This window comes from Mobula hypostoma, chromosome 2, assembly GCF_963921235.1.
Source record: "Mobula hypostoma chromosome 2, sMobHyp1.1, whole genome shotgun sequence".
Classification (NCBI taxonomy): Eukaryota; Metazoa; Chordata; class Chondrichthyes; order Myliobatiformes; family Myliobatidae; genus Mobula; species Mobula hypostoma.
In genome coordinates this window covers 112,811,503-112,831,672 of record NC_086098.1, presented here as the reverse complement: position 1 = coordinate 112,831,672, position 20,170 = coordinate 112,811,503, and the positions used below count along the sequence as shown (strand labels likewise).

At 38.5% G+C, this 20,170-nt stretch overlaps 1 protein-coding gene across 2 annotated transcripts in view; it reads left to right on the top strand.

Moving 5' to 3' along the window:
• The window catches only part of ahi1 (Abelson helper integration site 1), a 216,059-nt gene extending 202,356 nt beyond the window's left edge, over nt 1-13,703 (top strand). For both annotated transcript variants that reach the window (XM_063040430.1, XM_063040431.1), the window contains 2 exons: nt 4,115-4,194; nt 12,495-13,703. In XM_063040430.1, the coding sequence (XP_062896500.1) occupies nt 4,115-4,194; nt 12,495-12,678 (264 nt within the window). In that variant the 3' untranslated portion in view covers nt 12,679-13,703. The remainder of the gene's footprint in view (nt 1-4,114; nt 4,195-12,494) is intronic.
• Nucleotides 13,704-20,170: the final 6,467 nt, after the last annotated feature.

Here is a 20,170-nt window from a genome sequence, read left to right as displayed (position 1 = left end):
CATCACTGCCCTTATCAACTCTGGAGACCTTCCATCCTCAGCCACAAAACTCATAATTCCCACACCCCATACCGCTCGGTTTTACCTCCTCCCCAAGATCCACAAGCCTGACTGTCTCGGTAGACCCATAGTTTCTGCCTGCTCCTGCCCCACCAAACTTATATCTATCTACCTGGACTCCATTTTGTCACTCATAGTTAAGTCTCTCCCCACCTACATCCGGGATACATCCCATGCCCTCCACCTCTTCAATAACTTCCAGTTCCCCGGTCCCGACCGCTTCATTTTCACTATGGATGCCCAATCCTTGTACACCTCCATTCCCCATCAAAAGGCCTCAAAGCCCTCTGCTACTTCCTGGACAACAGATCTCACCAGCTCCCTACCACCACTACCCTCCTCCAGTTAGCGGAACTGGTACTCACACTTAATGAGGAGAAGATGGCCACGCAATGCAGCACACGCGGCCTCTCCGGTAAATGATATCTATAATCTGTCAAGTAGGGGACCTTGCACAATTCTGATTTGATGGAGATAGACATGAGAGCGCGGAGGAACATCTGGAAAATTTCTGAAGTGCCCGCTTTGCTGCCGCTGCTACTGTATGGTAACCGGAATCTCCGGAGCAGAAGGCCCCGAAATCCTCAGCTTTGCGTGTTTCAGTGGCCGGGGAGAGGTCGAAGGCGCTTGGCAGAGGATGGCACTCAGGAGGCTGTATTGGAGGGGCTGGTCGGAACCTTGAAGTTTTCGGACGGATGGATTCAGCGTCGGCTGTGGTCGGCTGCTTCCAAGGCATCAGCAAGTTGATGGTGCCTGGAAGTTTATGGCAGGGAGTTTCTCCCTTTTGCCGCCTGCTATCGGGGACTCAGGAGTCGATCGACTCAGGACTTTGAGACTTTTTTTTACTGTGCCCATGGTCTGTTCTTCATCAAATTAAGGTATTGCTTTGCACTGCTGTAACTATATGTTATAATTATGTGGTTCTGTCAGTGTTAGTCTTTGGTCTATCCTGTTTTCTGTGATATCACTCCGGAGAAACATTGATCCATTTCTTAATGCATGTATGCATTTCTAAATGACAATAAAAGAGGACTGAGTGTTCTCATAATCCTAATCCTAATCCTAACCTCTCTTTTGGCTCTTCCCACTTTCTTCAGACCAAGGGTTTGGGTATAGGCACTCGCATGGGCCCCAGCTATGCCTGCCTCTTCGTTGGTTATGTGGAACAGTCTATGCTCCAAACCTATACTGGTACTGCTCCCCAACTTTTCCTTCGCTACATTGACGACTACATTGGTGCTGCTTCCTGCACCCATGCTGAGCTCATCAATTTCATCGACTTTGCTTCTAACTTCCACCCAGCCCTCAAATTCACTTGGTCCATCTCGGACACTTCTCTCCCCTTTCTCGATCTCTCAGTCTCCATCTCTGGAGACAGACTGTCCACTGACATCTTCTATAAGCCCACTGACTCTCATAACTACCTCGACTATACCTCTTCCCACCCTGCCACAAGCAAAAATGCTATTCCCTATTCCCAGTTCCTCCGTCTCTGCCACATCTGCTCCCAGGATGAGGCTTTCCGTTCCAGGACATCTCAAATGTCCTCCTTAAGGATCGTGATTTCCCTTCTACTGTCATCAATGATTCCCTTACCCACATCTCCTCCATTTTCCGCACTTCAGCCCTCACCCCATCACCACAACAGGGACAGAGTTCCCCTTGTCCTCACCTACCACCCCACCAGCCTCCAGATCCAGCACATTATTCTCTGCAACTTCCGCCACCTTCAACAGGACCCCACCACTAAGCACATCTTTCCTTCTCCACCCCTCTCTGCTTTCTGCAGGGATCGGTCCCTCCATGACTGCCTGGTCCACACGTCCCTCCCCACGGATCTCCCACCCGGCACTTATCCCTGTAAGCGTAAGTGCTACACCTGTCCCTACACCTCCTCTCTCACCACCATTCAGGGCCCCAAACAGTCCTTCCAGGTGAGGCAACACTTCACTTGTGAGTCTGTTGGGGTCATCTATTGCATCCGATGCTCCCGGTGTGGCTTTCTCTACATCGGTGAGACCCGACACAGATTGGGGGACCGCTTCGTCAAGCACCTTCACTCCGTCTGCCACAACAGACAGGATCTCCCGGTTGCCACCCACTTCAACTCTGCTTCACATTCCCATTTGGATATGTCCATACATGGGCTCCTCTACTGCCATGATGAGGCCAAACTCAGGTTGAAGGAGCAACACCTCATATACTGCCTGCATGAACATTGAATTCTCCAACTTCCGGTACTTCCCTCCCCCTCCCTTCCCCCATCCCAGTTTCATTCTGCCCCCTCCTCCAGCTACCTATCACCTCCCTCAAGGTTCCACCTCCTTCTACTACCCATTGTGCTTTCCCCTATTCCTTCTTCACCTTTCCTGCCTAACCCCTCCCTGCTTCCCCTCCCCCACCCCTTGATATTTCCCCTTACTGGTTTTTCACCTGGAACCTACCAGCCTTCTCCTTCCCACCCTCCCCCCACCTTCTTTATAGGGCCCCTGCCCCCTCCCTCTTCAGTCCTGACAAAGGGTCTCGGCCTGAAATGTTGGCTGTTCATTTCCACGGATGCTACCCAACCTGCTGAGTTCCTCCAGCGTGTTGTGCGTGAGCAGAAATAGCAGATGCCTGACTCTCATTGTCTGTGGTGAGCTATTGAACAGTTGCGGCTAGGAATTATACCCATTCCTCCAGATGAGACAGGGCTTCTCGGCACAAGATTGTCCACCTCTTTGCTTCCATAACTTCACCCTAAATAGATTCAATTGCCTGCAGCTTGTCCCCTACCTGACCACTGAATCTCAGGGCCAAGGTCAGCTGCTCTCTCTCTCTCTGCTGGGTCCATCTTTGTGTAATCAAGACTTGCTGTTACTACATTTGGATATGGCCCAAGTGTGGAGAGAGAGAGACACTGAAGTGGGTCGATAGTTCACAGACTTTAATGGAAACAGAGTTTAGAGAGAAAGGAAAACAATAAACGAGGCCAAACAGGACCATTAACTACAATTCTCAAATGGAAAACTAAGCCAACACCACGACTGAAAGGAATAACTAAATATAAAACGAATACCACTACTCTTCAGTGTCAGTTGACTCGACAGTCCAATTTCTCAGGCAAGGCCAAATGCAAGCAGGCAGCGTAACGTTGCTATGCTTTGTTCAAGTCTCGACGAGCACTGAAATGAAAAGAAAGGAGTTAAATACAGTCATAATTAAATAATTATTATCTGATAGTGTATATTCATGAGCACAATTGCCGAATCTGCTGTGCAGCTGAGTCCAAGGTTGTGACAGGAGGACTATGTATGTGGGTGGTTGAGCAGGAGAAATGGGGATGGTTTTGTTGCTTCTTGTGTTCTGGCTTGTTCTGCCAAGCATAATGAGCGTGCCATGTTGACTCCAGAACGTGTGGTGACGCTTGTGGGTTTCCACAGCACATCCTTAGGTTGAAATGAATCTGATCTGATCAGAAATAGCCTGCTTTCGATTAAAATGTCTTTTCGGGATTTTGTGTAGAATTTCTTGATATGAAAGGGAATCATTAAAAGAATATGCCTAGAATCTGCTTAATATTTGAAAAAAAAATTTTGTTTCATATCCAAAAGATAAAGTGAAAGATAAACATACATCTCTAAGCCAATTGACTTTTACTCTTAGAATAGCAGAAACAAGATAACTATTCCTATTTTTGAAGTTTGCACAGAACTACTATTCTAGTCTATAAAGAGTTAATATAAACTATACACAAATATTACAACATGGTCCCAGGTGTATTTACCAGATCCCAATACTATTTTGGTTTTGCCTCTGTATGTAAAGTGGCATCTCCTGCATCATGGGAATGGTAGGAGGCCTGTGTTTCTTCTTGATCTGTAGATTATAACCACATAAGCAGAGATACAGATACATCAGGCCAGACAGGTTTAGCATTCTCAAGCAAGCTGCATTTATTCCAAGTACAGTACAGGAAATCTGTGGCTTTGCATATGTACTGAGAAAAAGCTGTCCAAGTACACCCCCACCAGCTTTATTTCTTACACATTATATTCCTTTTGTTCTCCTATAGATGTCAGCAGTCATCAGCAGGTCAGGGGAACTCAAGCTGATCTCTGAGCATGACACAGATACAGAGTCACCTGTGAAACCGTAAGTAACATCACTTCAAATCAACTCATCAAATCTTAAGAACTTTTGGTTTACTAAGAAATATAGACAATGTTTCCTTGAATTGTTTCCAAGTTAAAAGAACTTTGTTCAAAACTTGTCAACCATCTGGATGGTCTTCTGGTAAGGGTCTAATATCAGAAAGGCTCAAGGATTTTTTTGTATTCAGGCAAGGATTTCTTCAGTGAAAACTAAATCATAAACAATGAAAGGAAAGTGACACTAAGCAACTCATTCTGGAGAGAATGAAGAAGATAATGTTGGTCCCTTCATGATCACATGGATTTTGACATGTGGCATGAACAGTATTCCTGGAGATCCAGAGTATTCCCAGCAAATAGCAACCTTACTAAGGGAATTTGGAAGGGAAGTAAACTGAAGAATACAGCTGAATTCACATTCTTGGCAGCATAGACAGCACAGATCAGAGGCATAAGACCTATTACTTTAACGGCTACTGAATGGAAAATTCAAGAAAATTTTCCTGCTAACTCCTCTTATAGAACATAGCACATTATAGCACAACGCAGGCCCTTTGGCCCATGATGTTTTGCAGACATTTTAACTTACTAAGATCCCTCCAACATAGCCTTCCATTTTTCTTTCATCCATGTGCTCATCTAAGAATCTCATAAATGTCCCTAATGTATCTGCCTCTACCACCACACTGGTAGTGTTTTCTGACACCTATCATCCTCTGTTAATAAAAAAACCTCTGACGTTCTCTTTATACTTTACTTCAATCACCTTAAAATTATGTCCCCTCATTTTAGCCACATAAACCCTGGGGAAAAGTCTCTTGCTGTCCACTCTGTCTATGCCTCATATCATCTTCTACACCGTTATCAAGTCACCTCTCATCTGTCGTTGCTCTAAAGAGAAATGCCCTAGCTCGCTCAATCTACCTCATAAAACACTCTTTCTAATCCAGGCAGTATCCTAGTAAATCTCCTCTGCATCCCCTCTAAAGCTCTTACATCCTTCTTATAGTGAGGCAAATGGAACTGAACACAATGCTACAAGCTTGATCTTAACCAGAGTTTTATAGAGCTGCAACATTACTTAGCAAATTTTGAACTCGATTTCCCCCAACTAATGTAAGTCAATACACCATGGCTTCTTAACCACCCTATCAATTTGCACAGCAATTTTGAAGGATGTATGGACATGATAGCTGAGTTCCTCCACACTGCCATTAACTCTGTACTGCTTTCAAGTTCAGCCTTCCAAAGTGTAACACTTAACACATTTTTGGTCTGAACGCCATCTGCCAGCTCTGCATTCTGTCAGTATATCGTTGTAACCTACGACAACTTTCTACACTATCCACACCACCACCAACCTTCATTTAATCTACAGACTTATAACTCACCTTTCTATTTCCTCATCCAGATCATTTATTAAAAAAAATCAGAAAGAGTAAGGCTCCCAGAATAAATCTCTGCGGAACACCACTGGTTATCAACCTCCCCTCGATCCACTACCACCCTTTTGCCTTTTTGGACAAGCCATTTCTGAATCCATGCAGCCAAGTTTCCCTGGGTTTCATGCCTCCTGATTTTCTGAATGAGTCTACCATGAGGAACCTTGTCAAATGCATTACTAAAATCCATATACTCCACATCCACTGCGCTACCTTCATCAACTGGCTTTGTCACTTTCCCAAAGAATTCAAACAGACATGAAGCACAAAACCATGCTAATCAGACTATGCTTCTCCAAATGCTCGTAAATCCTATCTCAAGTTTCTAAAGGTTCAAAATTCAAGATTGTTTAATGTAATTTCCTGTACACATATTAGGAATCCAGATCCAATGCACCACAAAACAAACACAAAAGATAAAGAACACGATAATAATAATGAAAAAATATTATATAACTGATATACACAGATTAATTGTTTGTCCATAAAGTAACACTAGGCTGTACACGAGGTGACTGATGGGGAAATGATAAAGTAGTGGCGGAGTTAGCGAGTGGAGGTGTTGATCAGCCTCACTGCTTGGGGAAAGTAAATGTTTTTGAATTTGGTGGTCCTGGCGTAGATGGGACCTCCTATGGGACCCTTCAGGATGTTACAGACCATTTTCCAACATGTTTCTGTATATTTGTCTTTGGTGGTAGGTAGACTGCTGCCAGTGTGAAGTTGCACAGTTTTGACTACCCATTGTAGAGCCTTCCTGTCTGCTGAAGAGCAGTTTCCATACCATCCCGTGATGCAGCTTGTTGGGATGCTCTCTACTGTGCATCTGTAGAATGACATAAGTATGGATGTGTGCAAAGTCCAATTCTCTCTCCTTCCTTAGAAAATAAATGTGTTGGTGAGCTATTTTGACTCTGTAAGATGTGTTCTGGGACCATGAGAGGCTGTGTGATGTTGCACTCTTTCTTTCTTTTTAAATCTTTTTATTGAGTAAGTATACAAAAAAGGTAAGCCATATAAACATTAATACAATGTTAAAGTATAATAAAATTCCAAAAGATAACAATACCAAAAAGAAAATACTACAAACAATGTAATTTAAGCATAAGAAACCAAGATAACATAATAGTATACTAGATTTTATATATATCAATGGAAAAAAAGAAAAAAAAAAACCCCAAAAAAAAACCCACCGTGCAACTAACTAAAAGCAAAGCAAAGCAATGGGCTAACTTGAAACCAAACAGAGTTAAACTTAAAATCACGTCCTCAATCCCGACCTCCATTAAAACAGTGAAGAGAAAACAAGAAGGGTAAATATTACATTAAATGAAAATATCGAATAAAAGGTCCCCAAATCTGTTCAAATTTAAATGAAGAATCATAAAGGTTACTTCTAATTTTCTCCAGATTCAAACATAAAATCGTCTGAGAAAACCAAAAAAAGGTAGTTGGAGCATTAAGCTCTTTCCAATGTTGTAAAATACATCTTTTCGCCATTAAAGTAAGAAATGCAATCATTCTACGGGCTGAAGGGGAAAGATTACTAGAAATTTTAGGTAGTCCAAAGATAGCAGTAATAGGGTGAGGAGAGATATCTATATTTAATACCTTAGAAATAATATTGAAAATATCTCTCCAAAAAGTTTCCAAAGTAGGGCAAGACCAAAACATATGAGTTAAAGAGGCTATCTGCCCCGAACATCTATCACAGAAAGGATTAATATGCGAGTAAAAACGCGCTAACTTATCTTTGGACATATGTGCTCTATGAACCACTTTAAATTGAATTAGGGAATGTTTAGCACAAATAGAGGAAGTATTAACTAATTGTAAAATCTGCCCCCAATCATCCACAGAAATGGTAAGCCCCAATTCCTGTTCCCAATCTACCCTAATCTTATCAAATGGAGCTTTCCTAAGTTCCATAATAATATTATAAATCATAGCCGATGCACCTTTCTGACATGGATTAAGGTTAATTATCGAATCTAAAATATATATAGGAGGAAGCATTGGAAAGGAAGTAAGTATAGTACTTAGGAAATTTCTAACTTGTAAATATCTAAAAAAATGTATTCTTGATAAGTTATATTTGTTAGATAATTGTTCAAAAGACATAAGGGAACCATCTAAAAATAAATCCAAAAACCGTAAAATACCCTTAGTCTTCCAAGTTTGAAAAGCGCGATCCGTAAAAGAGGGAGGAAAAAATATGTTACCTAAAATAGGAATCGCTAACCCGAATTGATTAAGATCAAAAAATTTTCTGAATTGAAACCAAATGCGCAAAGCATATTTAACTATCGGGTTAGAGACCTGCTTAAGACGTTTCGAATCAAAAGGAAGAGAGGAACCTAAAATAGAACCAAGTGTATAACCCTGAACAGATTGTAATTCCAATGCTACCCATTTAGGAATAAATAGTATGTCCCGATCAAGTAACCAAAATTTCATATGTCGAATATTAATAGCCCAATAATAAAATCTAAAGTTAGGTAATGCTAAACCTCCATCTCTCTTAGCTTTCTGTAAATGTATTTTACCCAGTCTCGGATTCTTGTTCTGCCAAATAAATGAAGAAATTTTAGAGTCAACTTTATCAAAAAAAGATTTAGGAACGAAAATTGGTAATGCCTGAAACACATATAAAAATTTTGGCAAAAAAAACATCTTAACTGCATTAATACGACCAATCAAAGTTAAATATAAGGGAAACCATTTAGATGAAAGTTGAGTAATATGGTCTATTAATGGTAAAAAGTTAGTCTTAAATAAATCTTTATGTTTACAAGTAATTTTAATCCCAAGATATGAAAAGTAATTATTAATCAATTTAAATGGAAATTTATAATATAAGGGAAGATGTTTATTAATCGGAAAAAGTTCACTCTTACTAAGATTTAATTTATAACCTGAGAAAAGACCAAATTGTGCTAATAACTCTAAAAACAGCAGGAATGGATCTCTCAGGATTAGAAATATATAAAAGTAAATCATCAGCATAGAGTGATAATTTATGGGACTTTAATCCCCGAGTTATCCCAGTAATATTTAAAGATTCTCGAATAGCAATTGCAAGAGGTTCTAATGCAATATCAAATAATAGGGGACTAAGAGGACAGCCTTGTCGAGTACCACGAAAGAGAGGAAAAAAAGGTGAGTTTAAGGAGTTAGTACGAACCGAGGCTACAGGGGAATAATATAACAGTTTAATCCAGGATATAAATTTCAAGCTAAAATTAAACATTTCAAGCACCTTAAATAAATAAGGCCATTCTACTCTATCAAAAGCTTTCTCGGCATCTAAAGAAATAACACACTCAGGAACATTTTGTGAGGGAGGCACTCTTAAGAGTTAGAAACTGCTCGCGGTTTACACTGCTGATGTAAAGAGGGGTGTGAGTGGTGCAAGTTCTCCTGAAGGTGATAACCAACCCCTTTGTCTTGTTGGCATTAGGGAAGCGGTTATGTACCTGGCACCAGGCCCCGAATGCTTCCACCTCCTTTCTGTAAGCCACCTCATCATAGTTGGTCTAGAGAACCACAACTGAATCTTTCCCATCTCTAAGAATCCTTTCCATTAGTTTGCCCACCTCTAAAGTAAAAATCACTGGTGTTTAATTCCTAGAATTATCGCTATTACCTTTCTAACAAAGAAATAGCATTGGCCACCCTTTAATATTGTTATACTACTCTTGTGGCCAGTGAGTGTGCAAAGATCCTCGCCAGAGGCTTGGCAATCTCTTTATTCACTTCCCATAGTAATCTGAGGTATATTCTGTCCAGCCGCAGGGACCTAGCTGTCCTCATGTTTTTCAAAAGTTCCTGACATATCCACTTTAACATCAACGTGTTCAAGCACATCAGCCTGTTTTACGCTGTCCTCATGTTCGTCAACGTCCCTGTCACTGGTGAATACTGAAGCAATGTATTCATTAAGGACTTCCATTTTTGGTTTAAATGCTCTTTCATTCCCTCACACCAGCTCTTGCTGCACCTGAGATTTTTTTCTTACTTTCGGCATCTCTCCCCACCTGCCCAATTCACCTCACACACCTTCCCCATGGGTTTCTGTAGAGCCCTCTAGTTGACCTTACTAGCCTGACATGCATCTAGCCATCGATATTTTCCTATGACCACATGATATCATTACTCTGAAGATCAAAATGTGGAGAAAATCAAATAAAAACACAGCTGCTGGAAATATAAAACCAGACTATTAAGACATAGGAATAGAGTTTGGCCATTCAGCCCATTGAGTCTGCAATACCATTCTATTGTGGCTAATTTATTATTCCTCTCAATTATCCATTCTCCTGCCTTTTCCGCATAACCCTTGACGCCCTTGCTAATCATGAACCTATCAGCCTTCGCTTTGAGGCTATGAAGACTGCCCCTGCTGCTGTTCTCTGTGACCACTAATATGATGAACTGAGACCAAGGCTTTGGGCCTACTCTGGGCTGCACGGGACTCGGATCTAAAGACTGATTTTGGTTCAGAATGTTGTAGCTCGCTTCTGTTGTTTGCATAATTTGTGTTTTTTTTCCCCTTTCTCTGCGCATCGGATGTTGGTCTTTATTTTTTTTAATTGGGTTCTTTTGGGTTTCTTGATTTGTAGCTGCCTGTAAGCAAACAAATCTCAAGGTTGTATAATTGAAACATTCATCGATAATAAATATACTTTGAAATATACCCAATGACTTTGCCTCTACAGCCATCTGTGCAACAAATTTCACAGATTCACCACACTCTGGCTGAAGAAATTCCTCATCGTCGCTGTTCTAAAGGGATGACCTTGTACTTAAAGGCTGTGCCCTCTGGTCCTAGACTATCCCACTATCAGAAATATCCTCTCTATGCCCAGTCTATCTGGGTCTTTCAATACTCAATAGGTTTCAGTGAGATCCTCTTCATTCTTCTAAACTCCAGCGAGTAGAGGCCTAGAGCCATCAAACGCTCTTCATACATGATCCTTTTCATTCGTGGGATCATCCTCATGAACATCCTCTGCACCATCTCCAATGCTAGCACATCCTTTCTTAGATAAAGGGCCAAAACTGTACCCCATACTCCATGCAGTCTGAACAATACCTTAGAAAGCCTCAGCATCACATCCTTGCTCCAGTCATCTTGAAATGAATTCTACCATTGCTTCCTTACTACCGACTCAACCTGCAAGGTTAACATTTAGGAAATCCTGCTTGAGGGCTCCCGTCCCTTTGCACTATTGATTTTTGAATTTTCTCCCCATTTATAAAATAGTCTTCACCTTTATTCTTTCTACCAATGTGCATGACCGTATACTTTCCTACACTGTATTCCATCTGCCTTCTTTGCCCATTCTCCTAAACTATATAAGACCATAAGACAAAGGAGCAGAAGTCGGCCATTCGGCCCATCGAGTCTGCTCTGCTATTTTATCATGAGCTGATGAGTCCTTCTGCAGACTCCCTGCCGTCTCCACACTACCTTCACCTCACCTATCTGTGTATTGTCCTCAAACTTGGCCACAAAGCCATCAAATCCATCGTTCAAATTATTGACATATCATGTGAAAAGAAGCGATTCCAACACTAACCTCTGTGGAACACCACCAGTCAGCGACTGCCAGCCAGGAAACTCCCCCTTCATTTCCACTCTTTGCCTGCTGCCAGTCTACCGATCTTGTTTGCATGCTAGTATCTTTCCTCAAGTACCACAAGTTATTATCTTGCTTCGCAGCCTCATGTGTGGCACCTAGACAAAGGTTTTCCGAAAATCCAAGTTAGTAACATTTACTGACTGTTCTTTGTCCATCCTGCTTGTTATTTTTCCTCAAAGAATTCCAGCAGATTTGTCAGGCAATAAAAATAGGAAATGCAGGAAATACCCAGCTTGTCAGGCTTATGTGTTATGTGAAGAAAAATTGAGGTAACATTTCAGGTGGAAGACACTTTGTCACAACTGACTGAGAATACTCACGACTGTCTTAGTGTTCAATGCATTAGCAGGCCAGTCACACACTTCTTCTGTTGACTGATCACGTCATTCCTTCTGATCCAACTAAGAATTATGTTAATCACACCCCATCTGAAGGTTGCTAATCCAGTTTGTCCTGTCTGCAGACTACCTGTGTATGTAAATATTTAGCTGGAACTATGCTATCTCTCTTGCATTTGTCTAATATCTTTTGTGGTAGAATTTCAGTAGTTCATTGATCACGGTTGTACAATTTACAGTCTGTGTGAGAAAATGTATTGGGTGATCCCACTCTTCTGCATACTGTTCTCATCCTTTTTTTAGCTTAGCTCCATATTTTAACTCATCCATTTTCTTTCAAGAAATGTCTGTATTTTGGAAGATAGTCCATAACATACAAAGGAGTTTTGATGTAATGTAAATTTGCCAGTTTATTAGCATTTGGAACTGGTAATGAATGATTTTTTACTCCTGTAATGATCTGAGCATTACAATTGCTGAAGACTTTGAGATGAATACAGAAATGGTAGAATAAAAGTTAGTATTTAATGCAATCCCAAAGATTTTGTCAGGTTCAGGAAAAACAGGTGGTTATTCCTTTTATCCTTGGAAATGATTACTAAACCTTCCTTTGAAATATATCTTCCATGAAGTAAGAGATCAAATGCCTCTATAATTGCAAAAGGACTGTCCTGCTTTTGTACTCTAGACACATACAATTTGCCATCCTTTCTGCAATCGTATGGGTGTTGCCACTTACAAAATTTAAATGATAGACAACTAAGAAATTATTGAAGAATGGGTGTTGCTTTGTAGTGATGCAGATTTTAATACTGTTTGTGAAGCCAGCAAAAAAAAACCAAAAACATAGTAAATTATACCTTGTTACTTTTCTAGTGCATCACAGAGAAAGAAAAAAAAGAAATTGGCAAAACGATTGGATGTGACAACACTGGAGTCCAATGTAATGGTTGCTGAAGATGATCATAAAATTGATGCAAAGACTGCAAGAAAGAAAAAAAGATCTCTAAGAAACAAAAGTACAAGTGGTGAAAGTAATGATGCTTTTAAGTTGGACTAGAACGCCTTTTCAACTTGTCCATGGTATCTGTAGATAATTGAAAAAGAACAGTAATGTGGATAATTGCAATTGTGTAGAGAATGCTGCAATAGTTTTTTCACAACACAAAAAAACTGGTTGGTTTTATAAATATATCAGCTAAAAAGGTTTAAATAATTTATAAGAAGTAAATATTTTCTTCCAATCATATGAGTTTGAAAAAAAAGTTGAACAGTTCACCACCACGTTGATGGGAAAATTTGATTATTTTAGTTGAAATAATTGAACTTGACTGGGTCTTCTGCTTACTTCAGCTGTAGTGAACTTGCCAACTAGGAATTAATTATATTTAAATAAGACATCGTTACTAAAGTGAGATTAATGTTTATTGTAGTTATTATATTTAATTAAGCCTTTGTTACCAAACATGTTTTTTTATTTTAATATTTTTGTTTTCAATTGCAGTACGTCTGTCTATTTCTGTTATTTAATGAAGATCTTCACTATATTTATATTCCAGATTATTGTAATACAGTGAACTCATTGGTTATGGTATAATGTGTCTAAACAGATGTTCTATCAACAGAGTCAAGAGGACAAATGTATGGAAACCTGTATAGAGGCAGATTTTCTATCTGTCAAGTTTGATGTCAGATCTCACTTTTCTGAAATTATTTTATAAGATATGACTGATTTTCTAGTTAGCCAAATCAATCTATGCTAAAAGAAAACATTTATTTAAAATATATGCAGTGTGCTTAAAAATACTTAGTCATCAACAAGAATTGACTTTTCAGAAGCTTGGTATCTACACTACTAGTATTGAAAAGTTTGCTACTGTTGTATATAATCAATTTCAGAATTTTGTTTTATTTTGATGTTACTATTGGAGAAATGATGCCATTTTAGCCTTAATCATCAGCAAAAAAAAATGTCACATTGGTAGACTTGGATTTTTTATAACACTACATTTTAGGTTATTAATTTTTGTATTCACAAATTTTCAGAATGTTTTGGCTACCTTGCAATGTAGAAGATGAATACAATTTCAGCAATAAATTTATTATAAACTTAAGCCTTGATTATTCAGTGTCTTTGTCTTGGGTAGAAATGGAGTCATTACATTTTTAGTAATTGAAATGCCATACTTCTGGGAATTTTTTAGTAGTCCCAGTGAAGGTCACTTATTTTCTTTTATGTATTAGCATAAAAAGTTTAGTAGAGTCATCAAAAACTGGCTCTTGTATTACTCACTTAATCTGGCAAACTATATCCCACTGTCTTTCATAGAGGCATAATCAAAGAATATCTCTTCATCAGAGACGTTACTCAGAGAAATGACTAAAACTATTGAACTAGCTTTTCAGTCTTAAGTGAAACAATGAAATTTATCAAAGAAATTGCAGAAAGATGTAATTTTTGTACCTTCCATTTAATGTTTTGTCACTATCTCTTAGTGCCATACGTCAGCTGTGGAAGGTACACTCCCAGGCAGGAAATAAAAAGCACAGTTTTAACTAACTTCTATGGTGAAGATTATAAATTGGAATATGTACTTTGTTTAATAGGAAGCTGCTCAAATATCACTAAGTATTTAAAACTTAGTAGAGAATAACAGTCCAGTTGGATAAAATTAATTTGGAAAGTAGTAATAACTGAAGATTTTGCTTCTAACAACTTCATAATGCATTTTTCAACTAAGCAAAAAGTTTTATGACATTTTCTACAACAGGAATTTTTTCTGAAATAATGTTCTTCACTGATCTTTCCCTGGTTGCATTGCAACAGCGCTCCCTGTGGAGAATAGGGAATTACTGGAACCAACATAGCTTCCTATGTTGCGCTTTGCACACCCTTACTCAGAGAATGGTAGCAATATGGAACTCATTGCTTGACAGTGTGGTGGATGCTCTTTTCATTACTACTGTACTTTTTAATGCTCTCCCAATACCAAGACATATTTGGCAATATTTATGAATCTCTTTAGAGCTAACGTTAACCATAGATAAACAGACAGTTCTTATCTGCTGTGTATTTAACTACAACACATTTGTAGAGAATTTGATTTTTTTTATGTTTGCCATTGTTTACTACTTGTAAACCTTTTAATGTAATTCCTTTAGAAATGTACATTAGTCTGCTTAAGCCAAAAATGCATAATTGACTTTAATTCCAACTGTATCCCTGTCAAAATGCATACAAAATTCAATCATGTTGCAATCACATTTCCTTAAGAGGGTCCTTTACTATGAGGCAACTTATTAACCCTTAGATAAAGTCAAAAAATAACTTCTTTCTGAATTGATTCTGTAAAATATTGCTCCAAAAGATTTCTGTGATGCATTCTGTGAATTCCATCTCCAAACCATCCTTTCCAATTTGATTTCCTCAGTCGATGTGATGAAAGATTACAGTTCCCCATTATTACATTCACCACAATTTTACTTCATTTTTAACTCCCTCCCTAATTTTCTGCTTTTAGGAGGCCTTTAAGTATTTCAAGCATTTTTTAAATTATTTCTTGTTATCTCTTGATTCCACCCTTACTGATTATACTTACTATTCTTCTGGGCCAAGATTATTGCCCACGTACCCTTATGATCCTGTATTATCAGGGCTTTCCTTTCCCCACCCCTATCCTTTTCGTTTGTTCTGAATTTCCATGTGTAAAGAATAGTTAATAGTGAAATAATGAAAAGGTGCATTCATATAAATAGTCATAGAATAACATACCAATTTAAGAAATAATCTTATATCTCTTCAGTACACCATAATGCACATCTCTGAGAAGAAACTTTGTTGGACAGTATTTTGCAATGTTACTAAAATTTTTGAAAGATCAAGAAATTAATATGGGTTGATCACACCCAAGTTTAGAGTGATTGGGAGAGCACAAGAAAGCAAGGCAGCTGACAGTCCTTGCTGACAAGTGGCTTTAAACACAGACTAGCCATAATTGTTTCCTACTTAATTGAATGTCAGGATCACTTAGAGTGAACAATGGTCCAACCCAACACAAGCCTGCACAGACAGCAGTGAAAAATTGCTAGGTTGTTGGCCTTTCTGGGAAGATGGGGGATGCAGAGTTACTAATGAGGTACGAAATTCATTACTTCCTTCTGCTCTAATTCCTCAGGTGAATGAAGTAAACTTTGTCAATGGGAGGAATGGGAAAGCATAATCATTTGTTTAATAAAGCAAGGTAGTAAAATGTTGAAAGAAAGTCATGAAAATATCCTTTTCTGAATATATTCAAGACAAAGATCAGGAGATGTTTAGATGTTAAGGAAATTATGGGATATGGGGTTTGTGCAGGAAAGTGGCACTGAGATTAAAAATAAGCCTTGTCTTATTGTGACAGAAAATGTGGAAGGAGCTGAATGGCCAACTTCTGTTTCTATCTGTACCTTGCATTCCATGTTTGCTCCCCAAATCTATGCATTATTACCGTGGATATACTAGTTCTACAGAGTTTTTTTAATCAGGTCCTAGTTAAGTGCCATTGAACCCTGATTTCACAGATCACTGGATGTTTTGGGTTAACTGCAAAAAAAATTGCGATGCAAGATGTTTAAAGTTAAGTGCATGGATGTGTATGTTTTGTTTTTAATAATCTTTTTGACATCATATCAATTGCAAACCTGAGCTCATTCACATTTTGTAATCACTTGCTAACTTCCAAACAGATATTCTCCAATTTAGCTTGAACTTGCATTCTTTATTTGGTCAGTAAGTACTACAGAGTGCTTTCTACAGGCTATTTACAAGAAAGAAAAATATGCCTGAGGATTCTGAAAGTGAGACCTTGCACAGCATTAGGCAGAGAACATGTTTGGCACATGTCAACAGTCATTCAGACACTCTCCTTCTGGCTTTATGTAAGTCAAGAATGGACTGCTCTTTCCTTAATTGCAAGTACGAAAATTGAGCAGCTTGTATCAAGAGTGCTACAACTTTTTACAGCATTCCACTTCAGTGAATGACATTGTATATCATTACAACAACAATGAATTAGCTGCTGTTGACCCTATCTCAAACTGGATATTAATAATGCATTTTAATTGGAAATGGACACACAGGTTAGTGAGAAAACTGCTGGTTCTTTCTTGGGTGTTATGATTTAAAGAAGGAATGGAGTGTGCATTGTTGGACAGTTATTAACCACTTGGTGATTATAAAGTTCACAAATATAGAAATGGGGAAACTAAATTCAATATAATGTGGCATGAAATACTTGGAGCCAAGCCATTTTTGCAACATCCTGCCATTAATTTTTATATGACAGGTCAGGCAAACTGAAACACCCAGTTTGGTTTGTTCCCAATACATAGTTATGTGGTTACTACAGTAGTGGAGAGTAGAACTTCTTTAATTTTGTTATGAAGATGTAACAAAAGCCCAATTTACAATACTGTGCTAGCTTGAAACTGAGTAGGTGGACATGAAATGTGATTGAATGTAATTCCATTATTGCTCCTTTGCCTAACTAAAGATGTTTACTGAGTATTCACAGGGTTCTATGCTGTACGTGGCATCAAAATTTGCACACGGTAAAAAGGAAGCATTAAGTTCAAATTCTGTATGCTTGGTAGCTTACAGTTGTCATAGAATGGCACTTTCAGTCTGTCGGGACTGGGTATAAACCCAAAGGAATATAAACAGGGGGATGTAATGCACCTGTGTTTTAAACCCACAGTGGTAATTTATTTCCTTAACAGATAGAAATTTTGCTCAACCAGATGACTTGAGTTTCTGGATGCAGATGTTTGAGGAATGACCATAGTATTTGAACATTTTCAAATGCAAGACCTGTTTCCGCTTCAACTCCCGAGGGTCAACCACACATTGAGGCACAATGCACTGAACCTAGATTACTGGACTGTTCACTATTCTCAACAGTCAACAAATCAAAAGTTATTTTTTGCAAAAATATACTAGACTGTTCCACTCCATTGTCTGAAATGTGCAAGGAAAATAATTGCATCAGTGTTTCAATTGGAGCTTAGAAGTTATTAACAACATCTGCTCATTTCAATATTTTGTAAAACTTTTGTAGCTTAAAGGTGGCAGCTGTTTACTTAACCAAGTAATTCTTTTTAATATTTGTTTCCCTGAGTTTGGATTAACAAAGAACATGCAAACTTCTTTATTTATGCAAACTCTGGGAGGAGAATTCTAGCAGCCGTTGTTTATTTCAAAGTGGTTCCTTCTTTTTCAGTTTGTTCATTGTGGTTATGGCAAGATGATCATTAATTTAGTAAGAACCTAGTTAGAGAAAAAGTATACAAACCTCCCTGCAAATAAGATTACATTAAAAATTTATCTTATTTAAAATTGATGAACTTAAGTAGAGGACGTCGGTGATGCAACAGCTCCATTGATTCACCTCGATCACTCACGAGTCAATTTTGTGACATACTTCCACTCTTTTCCTCAATCTATTGCTCCTGTATTTGAAACATTAAAGGTGCATATGCAATTGAAGCATCATGAAAATTTCACTGCTGTTCCCTGCATAATTGGCAACCTGTCATCTTTCATGATGCCATGTGTTTCTAATACTTATCGTTTCTTTCAAGGCATTGACTGGCTAGACATGATCCAGAGTGTTTAACCAATAATTCACTTAAATGACTTCATTATTTTGGTGTTGGCAAGATACTTGATGGTGGGCCATATAAAAATCAAATTAATCCTGTTCCTGCCCAAAATCTAGACATCCAGATACACTGAGTAGCCACTCTATTAGGTACATCTCTACAGCTGCTTGTTAATGCAAATATCTAATCAGCCAATCATGTAGCAGTAACTCAATGCATAGAAGGATGCAGGCACGGTCAAGAGGTTCAATTGTTGTTCAGACCAAACATAAGAATGGGTAAGAAATGTGATCTAAGTGACTTTGACCATAGAATGATTGTTGGTGCCAGATGGGGTGGTTTAAATATTTCAGAAAATGGTGCAAAAAACAAACAAGATCCAGTGAGTGACAGTTCTGTGGCAAAAATGGCTTGTTAATAAGAGCGGTCAGAGGAGAATGGCTAGACTGGTTCTAGCTGACAGGAAGACAACAGTAACTCAAATAACTATGCATTGCAACAGTGGTGTGCAGAAGAGCATCTTTAAATGCACAACACATCGAACCTTGAAGTGAATGGGCTACAGCAGCAAAACCCATGAACCTTGAATCTTGAACACACACTCAGTGGCCACTTATAAAGTAGCTACTGAATGTATGTGCACAATTAGTTTCTCTTAACTTTCTTCCTGTCTGCTATAACTGTATCTATGCTCAATAGAGTTGAAACAACAATTCTAATGGCTGCAAAACTAATAAGGTAAATTCAGAAAGCCCCTTTTAGTACAGGATCAATTCTAATTCAGCTAATTAATTCAGTACTATAATGTGCCTTCAATGCTACAGAAATTTTTAAACTGACAGTCATGAGAATGTCATATAAAGGGTCATCATGCAAGTTGTTCCCAGAATCCGATAAATATGATTTGTTGATATAGTGACAATGTTGTTAGGATTTTGGCTTTGTTAATCTGGATCACTTGGCAAGGTGTCTGTGTTATATTCAACAATGCAAGATACATGGTACCATAAAAAGCTGAAGTGAGTGATAGAACAATATAGACCCAAAAAGCATTTGTTTAATGCACCGTGTGACAGAGCCATTTAAATTGTTTCACCAACTTGCTCTTTCCCCATAAATGTCTGAAAATTTTTGCCAGTAATGGAGTGTTGATTCCCAAGAATAGTGATCTAGTACATGTTAGAAAGTTAATGAGATCATTTGCTTTCATTTTCATTAGAAAATAACTGATTATTTATTATAAGAAGAAAAATGAATAAAATAACTACAGAGTATACAACTTTTGAATGCCACAAAAGGAGTCCACTACTCCCATTGGATAAAAATGGAGCAATCCCATTGGTGCTATTCCCCTTTCCTTATTTCTCTGTCACCGTCCGTACAGCATACTGTCCCTCACAAATGCCCATGAACTCCCCTTTGATTAGCCTATGTTAAGCAATAATATACCTATAGCAAGCAGTAATTTGCAGTGGTCAAGTAATCTATTAGCATGTCCTTGGAGTGTTGGAGGAAAACGAAACCCCTGAAGGAAATCCACATTGCAGTAAAAACTCTGCAAAATTGTAATGGTGTGAAGGCTGGGACACCCGAACTGGAGCTTTGAGACAGGAGCAGTGTCACATCAGTCAACATGAAAAAGGTTTTCCCTCATGTATTTGAGGTTTTAACTTTCTAGAACTTAAGATGTTGAATTTTCTCCATCTCTACCATTCTCAACCTTGAAGCTGCTCCTTGAAACTTACCTCTAGAGACCAGCTCAACTTGTATTCATTTCTCCTGCAATCATCTTAATTCAGTGTCAAGTTCTATTTAAAATGAATGACTGAAAGGAACATAAGATCTAAGAGCAGAAATGGGCCATTCAGCCCATTGAGTCTGCTCTACCATTCTATCATAGCTGATTTATTACT